General features: G+C 39.8%; 1 protein-coding gene across 1 annotated transcript in view; it reads left to right on the plus strand.

The window, feature by feature from the left end:
- Window positions 1-23,336, plus strand: part of LOC101597900 (AGBL carboxypeptidase 3) — a 55,647-nt gene that overhangs the window by 28,716 nt on the left and 3,595 nt on the right. The window contains exons 7-8 of the mRNA XM_045160077.1: window positions 3,806-3,877; window positions 18,028-18,259. Of these exons, the coding sequence (XP_045016012.1) occupies window positions 3,806-3,877; window positions 18,028-18,259 (304 nt within the window). The remainder of the gene's footprint in view (window positions 1-3,805; window positions 3,878-18,027; window positions 18,260-23,336) is intronic.

Raw genomic sequence — 23,336 nt, forward strand, 5'->3', positions numbered from 1 at the left:
TTGCTGTCAAATAAATAAATAAAAATAAACAAAAACAATTTTTTTAAGCTATGTATTTATTCTTGGCATTCTTGTTTTATAGTAATTCCTGTTTCCCTTTACTCCCTTGTTTTTTATCTGTTATTTGAGTATGGTTTATTTTTTACCTGTTTTCCCATGTGTGTGTTTTGCTTTCTTTTCAGCATGAAGGATTCCTTCAAGTATTTTCTGTAGAGCTGGCTTAGTTGTCATTAATTCCTTTAGCCTGTTTTTGTTGTAGAATGCCCTTATTTCACCTTCAATTTGGATAGATAGTTTTGCAGAATAAAGTATTCCTGGTTGACAGTTATTATCTTTCAGAACTTGGAATACATAATTCCAAGCCCTTCTGGCCTTTAAAGTTTGTGTTGAGTAATCTGCTGTGATCCTGGTGGGTTTGCCTTTATAAGTGATTTGCTTTTTCTCTCTAACTGCTTTCAATATATTTTCTTTGGTTTGTGTGTTTAGTAGCTTAATTATAACATGGCAAGAGAAATTCTTTCCAGGTTTTGTCTGTTTGGTGTTCTAAAAGCTTCTTATATCTGCTTTGGCATTTCTTTCCCAATTTGGGGAAATTTTTCTTCTATGATTTTATTGAAAATGTCTACTAAGCCTCTGGATTGAAATTCTTCTCCTTCTACTCTACCCTGAATTCTTATGTTTCATCTTTTCATAGTGTCCCAAATATCTTGAAATTCTCATTCATACCTTCCTACTAGCTTGTCTTTTTCTTTGTTGGACTGTATCAGATCTGCCACCTCATCTTCTAGTTTAGATACTCTGTTCTCTCCTTCATCTGCTCTACTGGTGAGACTTTCCACACAGTTTTTTATTTGATTTACTGTGCCTTTCAGTGCTGATATTTCTGCCTGGTTTTTCTTCAGTATTTCTATTTCCTTACTCAAACCTTGTAGTGACCTCCTTATTTCATTAAGTTAGTTTCCTGTGTTTCCCATGGAATTCTTTTGGGAGTGTGTTTTCTTCTTTAATTCCTCTGTTTTCTTCTTTGATTCCTTTGATTTCTTTGAGTATAGATAAAATCACTTTTTTGAAATTTTTGTCAGGCATTTCATCTAAAACTGTCTCATTTCTGATGGATTTATAATTTTTGGTGGGATTGTGTTGTCTTGATTCTTTGCATTTCTTGTAGTATAATGTTGCAATTTTTTCATTCCTGAGTTGATTTGATGCTTGGGTTTTCTAATTATCTGCAGTGCTCCTAGACTTGGAAATCCAATGTTCTATACCCTCAGGGTAGAATAAAAAGTGCCATGTGTAGCTCTGGTACTCCAGTCCAACCACAGAAGTAGTCCTAGGTGTTGAATTTGCCTGATATTCAAGTATTCTAATGGGCTAGGTGGAGCATTTTACTGGCAAATTCTAAAATTCCCTTGAACAACGTACACATTCTATAAAGACCAGCACAGAACATACAAGTGTATGGGTTAAAACAAGCAAATACCTTATAAAGCCAAAATCCATAAGGTTGTATATTGCTCTACACCCTTAATCCTGTCAGATGGGTGGTTGAGACTTCTTTTCTGAAATGGGTTCCAGGTCAGCTTGGGTCTGAATCAGACCCTGCCCCCTGTAATGACAGAAGAAAAAGACAAAGGCCATATAAATCTGAAAGCATAAAAGGCAAAAATAGTCAACCCCCAAATACAGCTTAATTGAGAATGGTAAACTGAACCAAGAATATGTAACCCATAACCTGCCCTGATGTGTAAATAGAGATTAGCACTTCCAGTACAAGCCTATCTACCTGCTTTTTGTCAGTCAGCCTCTTTACCTCTTGGGGTGTCTTCCAATCTCACCAATGCTGGATGCCCACCTTGATTCCTCTACATTGTGCTGTGGATCTGGTATTCTGATCAGCTGCACTGGATGCCCTGCTGCCAAGGGCAGAATAAGCTCTCTGGAGGTTTGCAGTTCTGATGGTTGGGTTTTGGGAGAGTGTAGGAAGCCTGGAGTTGTACTGGAACTGCTCAGCTGGTCCTGCCTATATCCTCTTCATCTGGTCTCTGCTGTCTCCCCTTCAGATTTCTTGCCTTTGCAAGAAGGCTGATGAGGTTGGAAAATCCCCTCACTTGGTCTCTGCTCCTGCAGCTTGGTGCCAGGCCAAGCTGGCACACGGATCTGTGTGGATCGGGGCCAAAGCACCTCAGTGGGATTCTGGCTGATTTCCTCCTTTCTGGTAGATCTTGGTCTCTCTTGCTTCTCTGCTGTGGCCAGTAATAACCTACATAACTTCATATTTTGGGAGAAGATTGTATTTTGCTGTGGTTTTGCTTAAATCCCTCCCTAGGCTGGTTTAACGTGACTCCCATGCTGCCATCTTACCCAGAAGTCCTCATTATCCAATCTTTATACATAACTTTTATTAAAAATGTAATGTCAAAGTACTGTATGTTGTTTCTCATATGTGGTTCCTAGCTGCTAATTTTATATATGCATATCGATGTGGAATTTAGTGTGTGTAGAATCTAGGAAACTAGAAAGGGGCCCATGAAAGGAAGAGAAAAAGGCTTTAAAGAGCAGGTAGAGAAGGAAATGGACACATGGGATATGAGAGTAGAAGGATGATACTGGAAGAAAAGATGAAGGTAGGGATGGGGAAGTTGACAGAGGTGGAGAAGCTGAGATGGGGGAAGGGTTCAGCCAAATCTACGAATGTATGAAAATGCCTTAAGGACGCCTTTAATCCCAGCACTTGGGAGGCAGAGGTAGGAGGATAGCCATAAGTTCAAGGCCACCCTGAGACTAGTAGTGAATTCCAGGTCAGTCTGAGCTACAGTGAGACCCTACCTTGGAAAAGAAAAGAAAAGAAAAGAAAAGAAAAGAAAAGAAAAGAAAAGAAAAGAAAAGAAAAGAAAAGAAAAGAAAAGAAAAAGAAATGCCTTAAGGAAAATTGCTCTTTATAAGCTAATATTTTTGTTATTTTTCAAGGCAGGATCTCACTCTCACCCAGTCTGGCCTCAAACTCAAATTCTCAAATTGATTCACCTACTTTACCCTTCCCAGTGCTGAGATTAAAGACATGAACCACTATGCCAAGCTTGTGAACTAATTTAAAATAAAACAAAACCTGATGCTATGAAAAACCAACTTCAAAAATGTCAAGAATAAGGTCGGGTGTGGTGGTGCATGCCTTTAATCTAAGCACACAGGAGACAGAGATAGGAGGATCACCATGAGTTTGAGGACAGCCTGGGACTACAGAGTGAATTCCAGGACAGTCTTGGACTACAGCAAGACCCTACCTCAAAAAAAACAACAAAAAAATTAAAAAATTTTAATGTCAAAAACAAGAAATAAATGAAAGTAAAAACAATACTTGGAAAGATTTTGGACCTTTTGTAAATCTAAACACATATACTCCATGCTAACAAATCACATAGTCTTACTGTGCAACCTTCTTTTGTATTTAATACACAGTAAGCCTGTTTGCATGTGAAGAAGCTTCAGCACAGTTTTCCATCCATGTGTAAATCTTCATTTGTTTGAGCTAGGCCCAAGGTCAACTCTTGTTTTGTTTTGCTTTTTCCTTATAACTACTTGTGTATATTATTATTGATCCCTAATAAATTTCTAGAAAAAGATGTGTTACTCCAAAAGGTATGAACATTTTAAATGCAAAATTATGTTTAAGATATGAAGATGGCTTATATTTATTTAATTGAACTAAAGTACACATTAGTTTCTAGCACTTTTTATTTTGAAAATTTGGACTGTAGATCAGATCAATAATTGCTTCCATGCCGCTGTGATCTTTTGTCTTCTCCAGATACGAGGCTGAACACATCAGATGATTACATGGTTGGTTATTTCAGACAGCACCTGCCTAGTCAAGGTTTGGGTGAGTAAAATGAGAGCAAAGACACTTGTCCTCCAAATGTGAAGAATACACTGCTACTTACCTGATCAAGGTCTACGGATAACGAAAAACAAAACTAGGACCATATCTTAAATTAAGTCTGCCAACCCGAAATGCACATTCTCTGACATAATTTGCTTTGCTTTGCTTTGCTTTGCTTTGCTTTGTTTTTTGAAGTAGGATCTCACTCTAGCGTAGGCTGGCCTGGTGCTGGCACTGTGGAGGGCACCCCTGGCTGACTAGAGCTCATTTTGGCAGATGTTACCAAAATAAGTTTTCAACAATGTTCTGTGATACTGGATCATAGCAGCAGCAACAAAAAGGCCTTCCCTCCCACTGTTACATACTTTTATTTTAAAAAAATGGGATTTCAAGTAATCTTAGTTTCTAGGAAGATTACAATTAAGCCAAAGAAAAGAGCATAACAGATATTGCTAACATTTTTTTTTTCAGAATATGAGCTAGATTCCGCTTATCTTTCTACATACTTGACAGTTTTGGCAAGTGTCAATCAGTCTATGGACTTCTTCACCTCTTGTGGCACAAAGGGTTGTGACTTCTTAACCTGTGACACCGAGTCCTTCACTAAAAAAGTCGTTTGTCACTTGTCAATTTCCTCAAAACATGCAGAAGTACTTGATGCAGGTTTTGACATTATGAAAATAGAAGATAGCCTTCTTAGACATTACTGGAAAAGAAACAAAAATAACAGAAATCAACATGTCATTACTAAGTTTTGTTCAATATAGGCAATACATATTCAGCTAAATTATATTTGTATTTAATTTTGTATATATTTTTAAAATATTTGGTTTTTTATTTATTTGAGAGACAGAAAGAGAGAAAGGCAGATAGAAAGAATGGGCATGCCAGGGCCTCTAGCCACTGCAAACAAACTGCAGACACATGTGCCACCTTGTGCATCTGGCTCTGCATGTATACTGGGGAATCAAACTTGTGTCCTTTGGCTTTTCAGGCAAGCACCTTAACCACTAAGCCATTTCTCCAGCCCACTTTTTATACATTTTTATTGAGAACTTTAATACTTGAGCATATTATAATTTGATCATGTACCCCTCCCATTATTCTCTCTTGTTCACCCTCCTCCACATCCATTCCATTGAGGACCCTCCTCTTTCCAAGTAGTCCTTTCTCTGTTTTGATGTGCCATTCCTTTTGCCCTTCTCAGTCTTCCATGTCAAAATGTTGATGGGGTCAGAAGAGTGGAAGATTGTGTTGTTTCCGACAACCACTGTGAGATCATGAATGCACCAGCCAGTTCGTGTCAAGAGGATAATGCCCCAGAGTGCACCTTCCCACTCTGTGTCTCTTCCATTCTTTCTGCCCCCTCTTCCACAGTGATCCCTAAGCTTTGGAGGGCATGATGGAAATGTGTTCTTTAGTGCCGAGCTCCTAATAGCCTCTTGCTATGATGAGAAAAGAAAGCCCAGCCCAGTGCTTAGCACTAGATAAGCCTTATCTGTCACACCCACCAGTGCTCAGGGAACACTGCAGAAAGAATGAGTGCTGCTCTCAACTGCTAGCCAGAGAAGCTTCCCTATGGAGATGGCGGTAGTCACTGAGGAAACTCCAACAAACACATTCACTTTTAAAAGATCGTATAGGGCTGGAGAGATGGCTCAGCGGTTAAGCGCTTGCCTGTGAAGCCTAAGGACCCCGGTTCGAGGCTCAGTTCCCCAGGTCCCACGTTAGCCAGATGCACAAGGGGGCGCACGCGTCTGAAGTTCGTTTGCAGTGGCTGGAAGCCCTGGCTCGCCCATTCTCTCTCTCTCCCTTTATCTGTCTTTCTCTCTGTCTGTCCCTCTCAAATAAATAAATTAAAAAATAAATAAATAAATAAAAGATCGTATATATATGAAATTTAAATACCTAAGAAAGAGTAATTGCTGGGCTTAGCCAGGCATGGTGGGTGCACGCCTTTAATCCCAGCACTTGGGAAGCAAAGAAAAAAAAAATTTGAGAGTTCAAGGCCACCCTTAGGCTTCATAGTGAATTCTAGGTCAGCCTGGACTATGGTGAAACCTTACCTAAAAAAAAAAGTAAAAAATTTTAAAAAAAAGTAATTTCTGGCCTTGATAGAACACACAGTTGTGATTCCAGCACTTGGTAGGTAAAGGCAAGAGGTTCAGAAGTTCAAGACCATCTTGAGCTACATAGAGAGTGTGAGATCAGAGAAGAGAAAGAAACATTATCAAAATATATTTTCTGGCTGGAGAGATGGCTTAGTGGTTAAGGCGCTTGCTTGTGAAGCCTAAGGACCCATGTTAGACTCTCCAGATCTCACCTTAGCCAGACACACAAAGGTGAAGCAAGCACAAGGTCACACATGCCCACTAGGTGGCTCAAGTGTCTAGAGTTTGGTTGTAGTGGGTGAGGTCCTGGCATGCCAATTCTCTCTCTCTCTCTCTCTCTCTCTCTCTCGGTGTGTGTGTGTGTGTGTGTGTCTAGCTATCTCTAAAAAAAAATTTTTTTTAATATATATTCTTAGCCCAAGTGTGGTGGCACACGCCTTAATCCTAGCACTTAGGAGGCAGAGGTAGGAGAATCATTGTGAGTTAAATTCAAGGCCACCCTGCGACCACATAGCAAATTCCAGGTCAGCTTGGGCTAGAGAAAGATCCAACCTCACAAAAAAACAATTTATTTTTTTCCTCATATACACTATTTGTTTAACTTGTCCCACTATTACTAATGCCACTAACTAGTCCTGTTATTTTGTTTAAAAAACACAGTATATATAATGGAAAAGAAAATAATACAGAATGATATATATTAAACTTCTACCTCTACATATTAAAATAATACATGTAATTGTTATTTCTTATACATTACAGTTTTTGCTTTGGTCTGGTATATCTGTGTCTTGGCTTGACTCTCTAAAATGTTAGTCACCTTTACATATATGTATATGTAGGTGGTCTTCATAGATTTTTTTTAAGGCAAGGTCTTGTTATGTAGTCCAGGGTGGTCTGGAACTCAAGCTGGCTCTTACCTTGTGCTCCTCCTGTCACCACTTCCTGAATGGCAGTGCTTCAAGTGTGCACACCACAGCTAGCTAAGAGATTGACTTTATGAACTGATCTTTCTCTTGCTTCTTTCTCCCCCCCCCTCTCTTTCCCTCTTTTCCTACCTCTCTTTCCTGGCTTTCCTGTGTGTGTTTCTGGAAACTGTACCCAGGGCCTTACACATGCTAGTCAAGCATTCTGCTTCGGAGCTGCATTCGCACATACACAGATTCAGTTTTGAGTTGTTTAATACTTGGTGAACATATGTCTAACTCTTTCCTCTTAAAGCAGTTTAGTTCAAGGGCTTCCAAGAGACATTATATACTCATATATTTCATGTGTGTGAAATAATTATCATTATTTATCTAGAAGATTCTTGAAAAGTTTTTTGTATCTTAAAACCTAACTCAATATTTTATGTTGTATTCTCTCTTTTAGCAAAAATCCCTCAACGAGCCACTCATCTTCTAAAATCTTATTCAAGGTATGACAACTACCCTTTCTACCTACCTTACTCCATTCTAATTTTTCTTTTGTCTTATAGTATTTTGATCTTGGCTCAAAGCATCAAAATGACTTTTTGAAAATAACTGTTAATTAAGTATTTCTTTATATCCTCTGTTGGCTGCCTATATCACTTTTATATGTAAGAGCACCCACACATGTATTTTAAATGGTTCTGCAATGATCTGAGTATCCTCAAACTACCCTCAATGGATACTTCAAAATCTACTTAGATGTTGATTTCTATACATCTACTATTGTATTATCTGATTTACATTTTTAGAAACAAATCTTTCTGGCACAAGTAAATTACTTAGTGCTCTAGAACAAATGTATGACAATCAAATCATATACTATCCTCTGTTGTGGTAGTTGGAACATTGTCACATGGAGATAAAGCTGGTATAAGAGAGCTGGAAAGGACACAGAAAATAAAGTCAAAGATTATATAGACACACTTTGTGCTTTATGTAAACAGTAATTATTATATTTCTGTTATTCCTAGCAACCTTCCCTGTTCTTAGAAATAATGATATCAACAACTGAGTGGACAGTGAGATAGGTAACTACAGATAAGCATTCACTGAACTGGCATAACAGAAAGATCGTGGTATATCCTTTCCTCTTCCTTCCTTGACTCTGTTAAAAGATGTAGACCCTTTTATCCCAGAATCTTGCAGAATTAGGTACAAGAGTCATATGAGAGGAATCTTTAGGCATCATCATTCTTGGATCTAGAACTCAGCATTTTTAATATGACTTAATTTTTCAAATTGATTTATGATAGGCTATTAAAAAATCAAATTATAGATCAAGATAAGAAAAGGTCATAAAAAATTACCATAATTAGAATGTAGAACTTCTGGGCTTGTTGCTGCCTCTTGTCAGTTCTATACTGTTAAGCAAATTGCTCAACCTTTCTGATACACCCTTTGGTAAGATGGGAATAACAATGGCTATCCTGCCTGCCTACATCCCTGTATCAAAGGACTGATGATAGTCCCAAGTGAGATTTTTTATATCTTTGAATAGTCTTAAAGTGTGATGTGCCAATAGAAAATGGAATTGTAGGGCTGTAGAGATGGCTTAGCTGTTAAGACACTTGCCTGCAAAGCCTAAGAATTCACATTTGAATCTCCAGGTCCCACGTAAGCCAGACACATGGTGACGAAAGCACACAATGTCGCACATGTGCACAAGGGGCCGCACGCATCTGGAGTTCATTCACAGCGGCTAAAGGCCCTGGCGTGCCCATTTTCTCTCCCTCTCTCTTTCTGTCTCTCTGTCAAAAAAAAAAAAATGGAATTGCATTGTTCTTGTACAAGTAGTTCACTGTTAATTTTGAAATTACTCAATTTCTTTCAGCTCCCAAGGTTTGATTCAGAGTCTTAAAAAAGACCGACAAAGACAGTTTTTAGAAACTTGTGAAAGGCCAACCCAGGAAGCAGATAAGCACAGAGGATTTGATGTATATGAAAATTGCTTCAAAATGATATCCTTGGATAATCCTGTGAGCAAAAAAACTTCAAGTTGGATTGCCAACACAGGGAAATCAACAGGTTTTTTTCCAATTATTGTTTAATATTTTAATAACTATAAAGATGGTTTATGTTTTTAATAAATCTGGGTTGTGGGAACTGCATTTATGTCTTTGACAAACATTTGCAATCCTTAATCTCTATAGATGTTCAACATAGAAGATTACTTCAGTTTATTATAGCTTTGGAAAATTGCCATAGCTGCAATAGCTTTGTGATTGATGAGCTTCAGCTTTACTACCACCCTCAAAGAAAACATTTTAAAAGGATTGTTTGAATATTTTATTTAATTATTTACTTATTTATTTGCAAGGAGAGAGAGGGAGACCGACTGAGCCAGGACCTCCAGCCCTTGCAAATGAACTCCAGATACTCTGCGCCACTGTGTGCATCTGGCTCTACGTGGGTACTGAGGAGTTATTAGGTTTTGTAGGCAAGTGCCTTAACTGCTGAGCCATCTCTCCAGCCCCTCAAAGAAACTTTTTAAAACGTCACCACCATGTTCTGGTAGCTTCTGTTTCCCAGACATAGGATTTTTCAACTGAGAACAACCTTTAACATCATGTGCTGAGAATAGCCTTAGGGCAACTGGAGTTCAGGGCTGCTCTCTTGAAATGTATCTATGGTGAAGTGTTCCTTACAGAAAGCCAGAGGAAAGTGGCACAATATTTTTTGATTTTTGAGGCAGGGTCTCACTATAGCCAAGGCTGACTTCAAACTCGCTCTGTAGCTCATGTTGGCCTCAAGAGCACAGCAATACTCCTGCTTTAGCCTCCTGAGCACTGGGATTACAGCCATGAGCCACTGTGCCCAAGATTGGCCCAATGTATATTTTATCATGGAAATTCATGTTAAAATTACAGAAAATGAAGCAAAAGTCAACTTCACCTCCATTTATTCTCATGAATGGATCTAAAATTTCTATGTTAAAGGAAAAGACAGACACAAAATAGAAAATCAATTAATTAATTGGATTAATCTGTAGAGACAGGGGAGATACAAATTTTCTGGAGTGGAGGATAAATGGAAAAAAATGAATGTAAAGGAACACAAAGGGTCCTTTTGGGGGGACCTTTCCTAGAACTTAACTGTGGTGATGATTTCATGAGTGTTGACAGCTGCTGGGACTTGATGGCTCTGGGCCCGAGCAAGTAGCAGGGTCGGGTTATTATCTGGTGACCCAGGAGAGCATCATCGGAGCATCAGCTTCGTCTGCACATGACTCATTTTGAATGTTTGTTAGATACTGAAGTTGAACTATGGAACGGGGATTGGTTATGGGTCTGGAGCGCAGGAAAGAGCTGGGCTTGGGATACATTGGGAGTTTTCAGCACAGAGACTGTGATTTAAAGCACAACAATATGAGAAATTTGTAAAGGAGTTGGATGGGCATGGGGGAAGAAAATGGTGAAGGAGCAAAGCTCCAGGAACCACCCCCCACCCCATGTTGATGGGTGAAAAAAAAATAGAAGCCAATGGAGAACATTTTGGGGTAGGAGGTGAGGCACAAGGAAAACCCTGTGTGGTGGGAGGAAACTAGCAAACGTGTTGTCCTGGAAGCCAAGTGAGAAAGTTTATCAGGAAGAGCAGAGTGACCAGCTGGCTCTGGGGCTTCTGAGTGGCCATTTGACTTGAGCTCACAGCCTGGAAATGTTGGTCAGAGAAATCTCAGAAGAATGCTAGAGGTACCAACAAAACTGAAATGTATTTTAGCAGAAATGAAGAAAACAGTAAACAATTTTGTCTTGAAATGTATCCATACTGAAATTTTATAGCAAGAAAGAAAGTTTGTTGTTTGTTTTGGCAAGCTTTTGGTTCCACATTGCCTCTATAGCCATCCATACTTTAAACATTGTTTTTCAACTTGATCCAGTCTTGCCAGAGCCAGGATTCACATCTCTTCTTGACTACTTTATTGTATAGACAAATATCTTGATAATACAGGAATATTAATTCTGGTGGTTTCTTTCTCATTTCAGTGAGAAGTTTCCAAAGGAACTATTTTCCTACACTTTGGTGTTGCCTCTTAAAATACATGCATTTAAGGTTGTGCATTTCCTTTTAAACGCCATGGTCCCTGCTGTTTTCTCCTGGTAGACAGTTTCATCTTTTTCCTATTCTCCGTGGGAGACTGAGAGAGGAATAATCAAATGCCTGTAATCACATCTTATGTCACTGCAAGTCACAATCTGGGCATGTGTACATCAGCTGAGTTGGGCAGATAGGGATGTTACAATGAACCAATTCCAAATTTAAGGAATATAATTTACATCCCAACTCTAGCAGCCTCATCTAAATCTCAAGCGCATTCCAGTCAATATGTTTTTATTCCCTTCACACAAACTATGATCTTAACAATGTCTTTAAGACTCTTTCTACTTCTCGGGCTGGAGAGATGGCTTAGCAGTTAAGGCATTTGCCTGCAAAGCCAAAGGACCTCGGTCCAATTCCCCAAGACCCATGTAAGCCAGAGGCACAAGGGGGTGCATGCGTCTAGAGTTTGTTTGCAGTGTCTAGAGGCCCTGGCACACCCATTCTCTCTCTCCCTCTCTCATAAATAAATAAAAATAAAGTTAATAAAATTCTTTATACTTCTCTATCCTAACTAAACCAAGCAGAACAGCTCTAATCTAAACACATCTAGCTTGCCATTTCCACCCACATCCTAGTTTACAGAGCCCTTCATCTTTTTGCAGAATATGTGTCTATGTGGTGTGCATGCATAGGAATTTACACACAGTACACACAGAGGCCAGAGGTTGATGTCAGGTGGCTAGCTTCCTCTTTATTTTTACTGAAGGAGGGTCTTTGGTCTGAGCCTTGAGCTCTGTGATTCAGCTAGTCTAGCTGTCCAGCTTGCTCTGGGGCTCCTCTGTCTCTACCTTCTGCATACTCGGATCACAGGTAGGATGCCACATCCACCTGTCATTTACATGGGGCAGGGGATCAAAATCTGGTCCTCGTGTGTACACAGAATCACCTCTCTATCCCTGAGCCCTCCATTCTTTTTCTTTTGCATGTGTGCCCACATGTGTGTGTGTGTGTTATGTGTGGAGTTGTGTGTGCATTTATGTACACATATGGCACCTTTGCACACACATGCTGAGGCCAGAGAAAAATGTCAAATGCCCTCCTCTATTGCTTTTTCCACTTTGTCTCCTAAGACTGACTGTCTCTCTCTCTCCCCGTGTGTGTGTGTGTGTGTGTGTGTGTGTGTGTGTGTGTGTGTGTGTGTGTAAACTTGGAGCTACCATTTTTTAATATTTTATTTTTATTTGTTTATTTGAGAGATAAAGAGAATGAGAATGGGCACGCCAGGGTCTCCCGCTGCTGCAGATGAACTCCAGATACATGTGCCATCTTATGCATCTGGTTTAGGTGGGTCCTGGAGAATCAAACCTGGATCCTTTGGCTTTTCAGGCAAATACCTTATGTGCTAAGCCATCTCTTCAGCCCCAGAGCTACCATTTTTTGATCAAACTAGCTGACCAGCGAGTCTCAGGAAGGACTGGAGTTACAGGTGTACATGGCCGTGCCTGGATGTTTGAATGGATGCTGGGGGATCACATTTGTGCAGTTTCAGGCCTTCTCCAGGCCCTCATACTTGTAGGGTAAGTGTAAGAGCCATCTCCCCAGCCCCTTCACTTTTTTTTTCAAGGTAGGGTCTCACTGTAGCCCAGGCTAACCTGGAATTCATTCTGTAGTCTCAGGGTGACCTCGAACTCATGGCGATCCTCCTACCTCTGCCTCCCAAGTGCTAGGATTAAAGGTGTGTGCCACCATGCCCAGCTTCCCTTCACTCTTAATAGATGACTTTTCTTCATATTTCCCAAAGTCACCTGTCCGTGCCAGAAACTGTGTTACAAAAACGTCAACTTTTTGCCCCCATATCCACCATAAAAGAAAAACTTAGTCATTCTTCCTTTTATTTCAGATAAATAAAAATCCCTTTGTTTAAGGTTAATTCTTCCAGCAGTGCCCTAATTCCTGCCCATCATTTTCCTCAGTGGCATAGTTCTGATTATTTCCCTTGTTATGTTTCTCAGAATATGGTCAATAAGCATTTGCCCGCACATCCTCTCGTGCAGACTTCACAGCTCCTGCGGTCTTCCTTCTGCCGTCACCATCCCAGCAGAATGGTATTTCCACAGCCATTAGTTCTTAGTACACGTGTTTTCTCTACAGCTGGTTGTTCCCCAGCCATTTGAAACTATCTTTCCCTTGACTCACTGAGCTCTTCAACAGCAGTCTCTGTGGCATTCCTCGCCCCCTGTTTGACTCTACCTTCATATTGGCTGTTCTGGCTGTTGTCTCTCTTCTCACCTCATAATTCCTTTTTTTTTTCTTTTTCTTTTTTTTTTTTCCGAGGTAGAGTTTCATTCTAGCCCAGGCTGACTTGGAATTTACTATGTAGTCTCAGAGTGGCCTTGAACCCAGGCAATTCTCCTACCTCTGCCTCCCTCATGCTGGGATTAAAGGCATGCACTAAAATGCCTGGCTGTACCATACTTTATTTCTTTTTGTTGTTGTTGTTTGGTTGGTTGGTTGTTTTTTTGTTTGGGGTTTTTGTTTGTTTGTTTGTTTTTGTTTTGTTTTTCGAGGTAGGGTCTCACTCTAGCTCAGACTGACCTGGAATTCACTATGTAGTCTCAGGGTGGTCTCAAACTCATGACGATCCTCCTACCTCTGCCTCCCAAGTGCTGGGATTAAAGGTGTGTGTCACCACGCCCGGCTCCATACTTTATTTCTGACCAATCTTCTCTCCACCTGTAGCTTCAGTCAACAACTGGTCAGTTTTTTTTGTTTTGGATTTTTTTTTTTTACCCCAATCTAAATCAGTCCTGAATTCCATGCTTACCCAAACCTGCTTATTGGGTCTCTCCATTTGCACCTTCACTCTGTGCTTCTATTCACTGATTACCTACTGAAAACTCCTTTCTCCTCCTGCATTCTACATCTCAACATCCTGCCTTCACCCAGTTTTTTAAGTGCATTGTCTTATTCTAAGCCCCTGAACCGCTTTCTGGTATCCAACATAGGAGACTATCCACTCTCTGCTCAAAGCTGTCTTGAATGTGCTCACTCCAGCAGTAAACCACTGTTGTTCACTTCTTCTTGGGTCTCCCTGGAGTTCCTTCCTTTACCTCCTCACTTGCCTCCCCAGTTCACCTCTCACTTTTTTCCCACATGTTCCTGGAGTTGAACATGCCAAAGTTTCATGACCCCCACATTCAGTTTCATGACCCTTAATTTAAGATGGGTTAACCTAGACCATTGCCATCCTTTTTAACTTGCCTGGCTTGTCCACATTCCTATGACTCAGCTGAATTGTGTAGGCATTGGAACACTTTCCTCATCAATTACACTTTGTTTCTGTTCATAAGTTTGCCTACAAGTTCCTCCCTATAATCCTAGAGTGAGGGCCTTTAACTTTCTTTATAAACAAATTCTATCGATGCTGTTTTCTCTCTCGTCCTAACTTGGCATAAAGAAAGCAAGGATTCTGTTTCCATATTTCTTTGTCAGACCAAAGTGCCAGATATATAGTAGCTATGGAGTGAACATATATATAGATATATATATATACACACACACACATACATACATACATACATACATACATACATACATACATATATACATATATATAGATATAGTAGCTTGGGAGTGGCTTCTCAAGACACTGTAGACAAGTTCATGTGCCGGCATTGATAGTTCATCTAAGCATACACACTTCTCTCACTGTCTTTGGGGTTCAGCTCTGTTCAGTGGGTAGTGCTGTAGTCTTCTGACTGTCTTCCTGTTAAGAATGAAAAATTCCCTTTCTAAGCAACTTGATTGTAGAAATCTTCCAGCGTAAACAAAGTAAAAAGTACAGAACACGGAATTTGCTGATGCTCATCACCCTCCTTTTGTCAGTTTCTTGCCATTTTTGTCTCATCTGTATTCCCATAATTTTCTGGACTATTGTAGAGTAGATTCCACAAGTCATATTGTTTTGTTCATAAATAGCTCAGTATATCACTCTTGCTAGATAATCTTTTTCAAAAACAGTGTGTTTTTTTTTTTTAATAATTTTATTTATGTATTTATTTGCAAGCATAGAGAAGAGATACAGAGAGAGAATAGGCAGGTCATGGCCTCCAGCCACTGCAAATGAAATCCCGATGCATGTGCCACTTCATGCATCTGGCTTTATGTGGCTACTGGGGAATTGAACTCTGGTCTTTAGGCTTCACAGGCAAGCACCTTAACTGTAGAGCCATCTCTGAAGCATCACAGTGTATTTCTTTATCCTAAATGTAGTCTACCATGTCTTTTGCTGTTTACATACATATTCATAGTCCTGCACTTTCTTTAAATGTCTGACCTCTAGTCAGTCTTCCCTAAGGCTTTATTTAGATGGTTTGCTCTCTTTTTGAATATGTTGATTTTTTTTAAATTCTCATAAACTGCACATAATATAAAATCTTATAGTGTATAGCTCAGTACTATTAGGTACTTTGGCATTTTTCTGAAAAAAAAAAAAGTCTCCAGCATTATGTAATCTTACAAAACAGAAAGTATGCTCATCAGATCCTTACTTGTCCCTCCTTCAAGACCCTGGAAATTCATTCTTTCCATTATACATGTGACTCTGCTATTCTAAGTATTTCATGTGAGTGGAGCCAAATATTCAAGCAACAAATACAGTGTTTATCTTCTTGTGACTACTTTGTTTCACTTAGCATAATGGCTTCAAGGCTTTTCAGCATTGTAGCATGTGTAAATATTTCATCCTGTGGACATAACCTGCCACATTTTGTCTTTTCATTGTGTACCAGCAGACTCGGGTTATTTCATCATGTTACTATGAAGATGGAAATACAAATGCCTATTTGATACCACATTTTCAATTCTTTGGGATTGGTGGTATTGGTGAAACCTACTTGGAAACATATAACAATAATTCTATTTTTAACTTTTTGAGGAGTCACCATATTGTTTTCCATAGTAATCACACCATTTTAAACTCTCATCAACAGTGCACAATGGTTTTAATTTCTCTAAATCCTTACGAATACTTGTTATTTTCTGTTGTTTTGGGGACTTTTTTTGTTTTGTTTTTAAATTGCCATTATGTTGACACATGTATAACATGGGATAAATGCTTTTTAAAAATGTTATATTCTAAGCCAAGCGTGGTGGCGCACGCCTTTAATCCCAGCACTCAGGAGGCAGAGGAAGGAGGATTGCCAAGAGTTTGAGGCCACCCTGAGAATACATAGTGAATTCCAGGTCAGCCTGAGCTAGAGTGAGAAAAAAAAAAAAAAGTTATATTCTACTTTGCTTAAAGTTAACAATTCCTCCATATCATCTAATATCAAAAAGGGATTTCTAACATGCTTTTCCTACAGTCTTGTAGCCTTCCATTTCCTCAAAGCAGAAGTTTTGGAGCCACCTTTGATTCCTGTCTTATTCTTTTACCCCACACCCAGTTCTTCAGAAAATCTCAATATATACCCAGGGCCTTCACCCCACTTCTCACCCTTCCAGCCACTTCTACTGCTTTGGCCCAAACAGCCTTCTGTCCTCATAAATAGCATTAGCCTTCCAAGACATGTCCCTGCATGACTGTGTCTGCTCCTCCTCTTTAGTCCAGTCTCGACTCAGCAACCAGCATGACTTTGTTAAAACAGATCTCAGATTGTGATACACGTCTGCTGATTCCACACTTAACAGAAACCACAGTCCTTCAATGGTCCATGAGATCCTGCATGGGCTCAATATCCATGGTCTACCTGAATTTATAACTTCCCTTGATTGTTTCAGCCACTGATGTCATCTTGATGTTCTCACACACTGCCATGCTCCTTTCAACTTCCCATTCTCTTGTCTAGAATGCTCTCCCCCCTCATATCTGTTTGACCTACACTCCAACTCCTTCTCTTAATATCTATGCGGGGCATGGGTGCATGTGTATATGCAGCTGTGTGTGGAGACCAGAGGACAACCTTGAGTCGCATCCTCTTTTTTTCTTTTTCTTTTTCCTTTTCCTTATTTGTTTTTTGTTGTTGTTGGTTTTTTTGTTTGTTTGTTTGTTTTTTGAGATTAAAAACTTTCACGGGCCTGGAACTCTTCAAGTAGGCTAGACTGGCTGACCACTGAGCCCAAGGGATACACTTGTCTCTGTCTCTCCAACATCAAGATTACTAGCATGTGCCACGACACCCAGCATATGTTACATGGGTTTTAGGAACAGAACTTAGGTCTTCATGCTTGCAATACTTTACCAGCTGAGCCATCCCCGACCCTCTGTGTGTGTGTGTGTTCATGTGTGAGGGGGACTGCCTGCGTGTATGCCTACAGAGGGCAAACTTCAGTGTCTTGCTCAGTGCCTCTCACCTAGCCCAGAGTGTGCTGATTAGACTAGTCTAGCTAGCCAGCTCGCTCTGCGGACCCCCCTGTTTCTGCTTCCCTAGTGCTGGGATTACAGGCGCGCACCACGCCTGGCATTTGCATGGGTGCTAGGGATTCAAACTCAGGCTGTCACACTTCAACAGTGAGCACTTTACCAACTGAGCCATTACTCCAGCCCCATAATGCCTTTCTGAACATTGAAACCAACTCTCCCCTCAAGAGTTCTCTTGTCCTGTGCTACAGGTGGAAGGGGATGCACTAACTTCTGCAGTAGCTTCAGAACAAGGAACGTCTATAGGTGATGATAATTATGAAAAATGATGCAAGTGTTTGTCTGTTATTAATGAACAGAGAAGCCCCCCAAAATAAAATGATAGTCATGAAAAATACAATTCTCTATCCCCCTCTCTAACTTTATTTTACCTTATAAAGTTTATTGTGACTTGAAATACTATATATTTTACTTATTTATTTGTTTATTTTCTGCCCACTGTCATTAAAGCATAAACTTCAAATGGGCAAGGACTTTGAGATAAAATCCTTAGCATAGTATTGGCCTTAGTACAAAATTGGTAATGACTATCTTTCATATGTATATAAGTATGTGTGTGTATATATATATATATATATATATATATATATATATTTTGTGGTTGCTCCCCAGATTCACATCACAGGTTAAAAAGCAACATGAAAAGCTGCACATCTTTCCAAGACAAGAAGACTGGCATAAATTGGACAGATGATGAAAAAAGAATCTATAGGGATAAAAGAAAAGCTCAAACTCAAGAAATATTACAGTGTTTTCTTCCTATCATGGAGACCTTCAAAAGCCTGGAATCTCCTCAAATGAAAGACATATTCAGCCCGAGCACCAGCACCCCAACCCAACCCCAGTGAGTCAATTGATCATTCTTACATGTTCATTTACTTAGTGCTAGGGGCCAAACACAGAACCTTGTGCATGTTAGGCAAGAATCTTGTGCATGTTACCACTAGGTCACACCTAGCCCATTCCTAGCTTTTTTTTTGTTGTTGTTTATTTTTATTTATTTATTTGAGAGTGACAGACAGACAGGGAAAGAGGCAGAGAGAGAGAGAATGGGCACATCAGGGCCTCCAGCCACTGCAAACAAACTCCACATGCATGTGCCCCCTTGTACATCTGGCTTACATGGGTCCTGAGAAATCAAGCCTTCAACATGGGTCCTTAGGCTTCACAGGTAAGTGCTTAACCACTAAGCCATCTCTCCAGCTCCATTCCTAGTTTTTTAACATACTGTTTTATAAGGAAGGAAAACTTATTAATTCATCATCCTACAAAGTGAACATGGGTTGTGGAAAACAGTGTCCACTATATCACATCATCCAAAGCCATAAAAAGATACTAAGCAAGCAGGCCTTATTTTACTGGATGGTTGTGTAAAAAGTACGAATTAGTTTAGATCTATTGATACATTATGTGTGAATATAGTATATTTTACAGCCTGACTTGAAAATCTCCAGACTTTTTGTTTTGTCTAAGATAGGATCTCATTCTTGCCCTGGCTGACCTGGAACCCCTTCTGCACTCCCAGGCCAAGTGTGGAACCTGGACTCCACTTTGCTGCAGCTTGTGGGGGGGAAGGGGGGTTTATTTTGGCTTACAGACTCGAGGGGAAGCTCCATGATGGCAGGGGAAATGATGGCATGAGCAGAGGGTGGACATCACCCCCTGGCCAACATACAATAGACAATAGCAACAGTAGAATGTGCCAAACACTGGCAAGGGGACACTGGCTATAACACCCATAAGCCCTCCCCCAACAATACACTGCCTCCAGGAGGTGCTAATTCCCAAATCTCCATCAGCTGGGAACCTAGCATTCAGAACACCTAAGTTTATGGAGGACACCTGAATCAAGCCACCACACAGTTCATTTGGCAGTGATACTGTGGTTGTTTCATGTGTTTTCTTCTGAGACAAGAGTCTTGTTATGTACCCTGGAATGACCTCTAATACACTGTTCTCCTAGCTCAGTTTCCCAGGTGCTAGGATTAGAAGAGTGCCTCACCATGCCCGGCTCAATAATGAGATCATATGCTGGATCAGAGGCACAAAAAGCTAATTAAAAACAGAAAATTAAATAAGATCTAGTGGCTCATAATATGACATGAAAATATTTATATTTTAATCAATAATAAATTATCATATTAAATACTAGGAAGATCTAAAACTAAAATACTGAGATACTCAAATTTTCTGAAAGACTATTAAAATAGTCATGATAAAATGGCTCTACAAACACACATAAAACAATGAAAAAATAGCAAACTTGTGCTTGAAAGATGGCTTAGTGGCTAAGGCATTTGCCTACAAAGCCTAAGGACCCAGGTTTCATTCCCTAGCACTCACATAAACCAGATGCACATAGTGGTACATGCATCTGGAGTTTATTTGCAATGACTGGAGGCCCTGACATGCCCATTCTCTCTCGCTCACTCGCTCGCTCACTCGCTCTCACTCTCGCTTTATCTCTCTGAAATAAAATAAATAAATAAAAATGAAATAAAACTTTCATGGGAAAGAAGAGAGTATGTAGACAACAAAGAAAAATGTGACAAGAAAAAGGAGGGAGAAGGAAAAGGGCAGAGGATAGAGAGAGAAGAGGAGGAAAAAGAGAGAGAAGGAAAAAGAAGAGAAGGGGAAAGAAAGAAAACACAGGTGAGAAAGTATAGAAGAAATAAAGGGGAGGGGATAGAAATGACAGAGAGGAGGAAATGAGAGAGGAATCTAAAAAAGCCAAATGAGGGCTGGAGAGATGGCTTAGAGGTTAAGGAACTTATCTGCTAAGCCTGATGACCCAGATTCAATTCCCCAGGACCTACATAAGCCAGATGTACAAGGTGGCACATGCGTTTGGAGTTAGCAGTGGCTGGAGGTCCTGACATGCCCATTCTCTCTCCCTCCTCTCCCTCCTCCTCTCTCTCTCTCTCTCTAATAAATAAATAAAAATAAAAAATATTTTTGAAAAGCCAAATGAAATTTTTAAGCTAAAAAATACAGAAACTGAAATGCAGTGTTCAGTGTGTGGGCTCAGCAGCATGGCTGGGAGGATGAAGGAATCAATGAACTGAGAAAATCCAGGGCTGTGTGAGACTATAACATGATCTAATGTCCTAATGTCCATGTTACCAGAACTTCAGGAGAGGTGAAGTAAGACAGCTTAAAGGGAAATCAAAGAAATAATGGCTGAAAAGATTGCAAATTTGTCACGTGATAAACTCTGTAGTCAGGAAGCTGAGCAAACCACTAACAGCACACAGCCAAGTTCAGCTACTGACAACTAAAACCTTGAAAGCAGCTGAAGGGCACCTTTCCAGAGGGAAGACGCCGGGCGGTGGCAGCATTGTCCTCGAGACCCAAGGAAGCTAGGCATGGCACAATATTACCAATTGCTAAAAGAAAAGAGCTGTCCAACTAAAATTCTAGGTCCAGTAAAAAGGGGAAATTGAGAAATGTTCAGAAGAGGTAAAGCTAAAAGGCAGATTTTACCACAAGACTGGCTCTGAAAGCATTTCTCTATCAACAACTGAGAAAAAGAAGGATTATCAGGAAATAAAGAATATCATAAATAAGGATATAGGTAAATGTATGTTTTGTAGTTTATATTTTACTGTTCAAACAAAATCACATAACACTGACGTTTATGGAGGAAACAACTGTAAATGTGAGAAAGTAAAGACACATAAAGGGAAGAAAAATTTCCATATTTGATACAACTAGTGAAATGACACAATCACTAGATTATAATGTCAGATGCATGTAATATAATGTATGCAGCAACCTCTCAAAAATCCAAGAATTAAGCATTCAAAGAGACTAGAGATAGCTGAGTATGATAGTGCACACCTGTAATCCCGTCATATGGGAAGCTAAAACAAGAGAATTGGAGTTTGAGGCCAGCCTGGGCCTACATATCAAGACTCTGTCTCAGAAAATAACCATATATAAATAAAATTGGAATTCTAAAATAATTGATAATTTTTTTGGTTTGTTTTGTTTTTGTTTTGCTTTTTTCAAAATAGGGTCTCACTTTAGGCCAGGCTGACCTGGAATTCACTATGGAGTCTCAGGGTGGCCTTGAACTCACAGTGATCCTCCTACCTCTGCCTCCCAAGTGCTAGGATTAAAGGTGTGTGCCACCATGCCTGGCTAAGGAAATTTAATGCAGCACTAAATTTTAAAAGAATTATACCCCTTGGTGTTGGAATCTATTAATATTTTTAAAAATTAGGGCTGGGGAGATAGCTCAGCAAGTAAGAGCACTTGCCACAAGCATGAGGGCCTGAGATCTCCTGAGTTCGACTCTCCATTACCCACATAAACAGCTGGGCATGGCTGCACACATCTCTTAACCAAGTTCATGTGGAGAACAGAGTCTGGAGAACTGCTGGGGCAGCTGTGCAGAGAGAAAGACTCTGTCTCAGGGAAATTCATAAATTAGTGACAGAGAAAGAGCACCCAACATTCTCCTCTGGCCTCCATGCACACCCACAGGTGTGAGCATCTGCCAACACACATATACACACCACACATACTACACGTACCACACATGCACATGCCACACACATTCTACACATACACAAAACCAACAAATGTAATATCCTATATTTTCAGGACAAAGAAGAAATCCACAGAAAAGAAAAAATTGAGAAAATTCAACACTTATTCATGAAAATTTCCGAAAAATTGAGGGAAATTTATTCAACTTGATAAGAGTCCCTTCTCAACACTCTCATTCAACACGGTGGCAGAAATTCTTGCTGCAGCAATGAGAAAAAGAGATAATAAGGATACGGATCAGAAATAAGGCACAAATATGGTGCCTGTTTATGAAAGACTATTTTCTATGTAGAAAATCCATAGAACTTATTTTTAAAATTTCTAGAATAATTTTCAGAATATGATAAACCCACAAAATTCTATTTCTATATATAATAAACTAAACACCAAAATCACAAATACCATTTTCATTCTCAAAACCATAAATTAAATATTTATAAATCTGTTTTTTAAAAGAAAGAAATGTCAGATACAACCTTTTTATATCTAATATATTTTTACTACATTTTGTCCTATTTTGATATTTTTAATTTTTTTACTTTTAAAATATTTTATTTTTATTTACTTGACAGAGAAAGAAAGGGAGAGAGAGAGAATGGGTGTGCCAGGGCTCCAACCACTGCAAACAAACTCCAGATGCATGCGCCCCCTTGTGCAGCTGGCTAACATGGTCCTGGGGAATCGAACCTGGGTCCTTTGGCTTTGCAGGCAAACACCTTAACTGCTAAGCCATCCCTCCAGCCCAATGTATTGTTAATTTTTAATATTCACTCTAGCATAAGTGCCTTGTAATGATCTTTCTTTCATTTGTACATTGCCTTAGGCTGTATGATTGTTCTTTATGTTTCTTTATCCATTATGTACGGAGTAGCGCATGCATCTGGAGTTCAATTGCAGTGGCTGGAGGCCCTGGTGGACCCCTTCTCTATCTTTCCACCTCTTTCTCTCCTAAATAAATAAAATTAATGAAAAAGATGCCCACTTCAACTGGTGCTGGAATAACTGGCTACCAATATGTGGGGAATTAAACTAGATCTCTACTCTGACTTTATATGGAAACCAATTCCAGATGGAACAAAGATATGAATACAAGACCTGGAACTCTATAACTGATAGAGGGAACATAGTTTAAGATAACCGCACAAGCAAGCACTTCTGAACAGGACTCCAGCTGCTCAGGAAATAGTGTCAATTATATGAAATTAAAAAGGTTTTTCAGGGGCTGGAGAGATGGCTTGGCGGTTAAGCGCTTGCCTGTGAAGCCTAAGGACCCCGGTTCAAGGCTCAGTTCCCCAGGACCCACGTTAGCCAGATGCACAAGGGGGCACACGCATCTGGAGTTCATTTGCAGTGGCTGGAGGCCCTGG

This window comes from Jaculus jaculus, chromosome 10 (genome assembly GCF_020740685.1).
Source record: "Jaculus jaculus isolate mJacJac1 chromosome 10, mJacJac1.mat.Y.cur, whole genome shotgun sequence".
Taxonomy (NCBI): Eukaryota; Metazoa; Chordata; class Mammalia; order Rodentia; family Dipodidae; genus Jaculus; species Jaculus jaculus.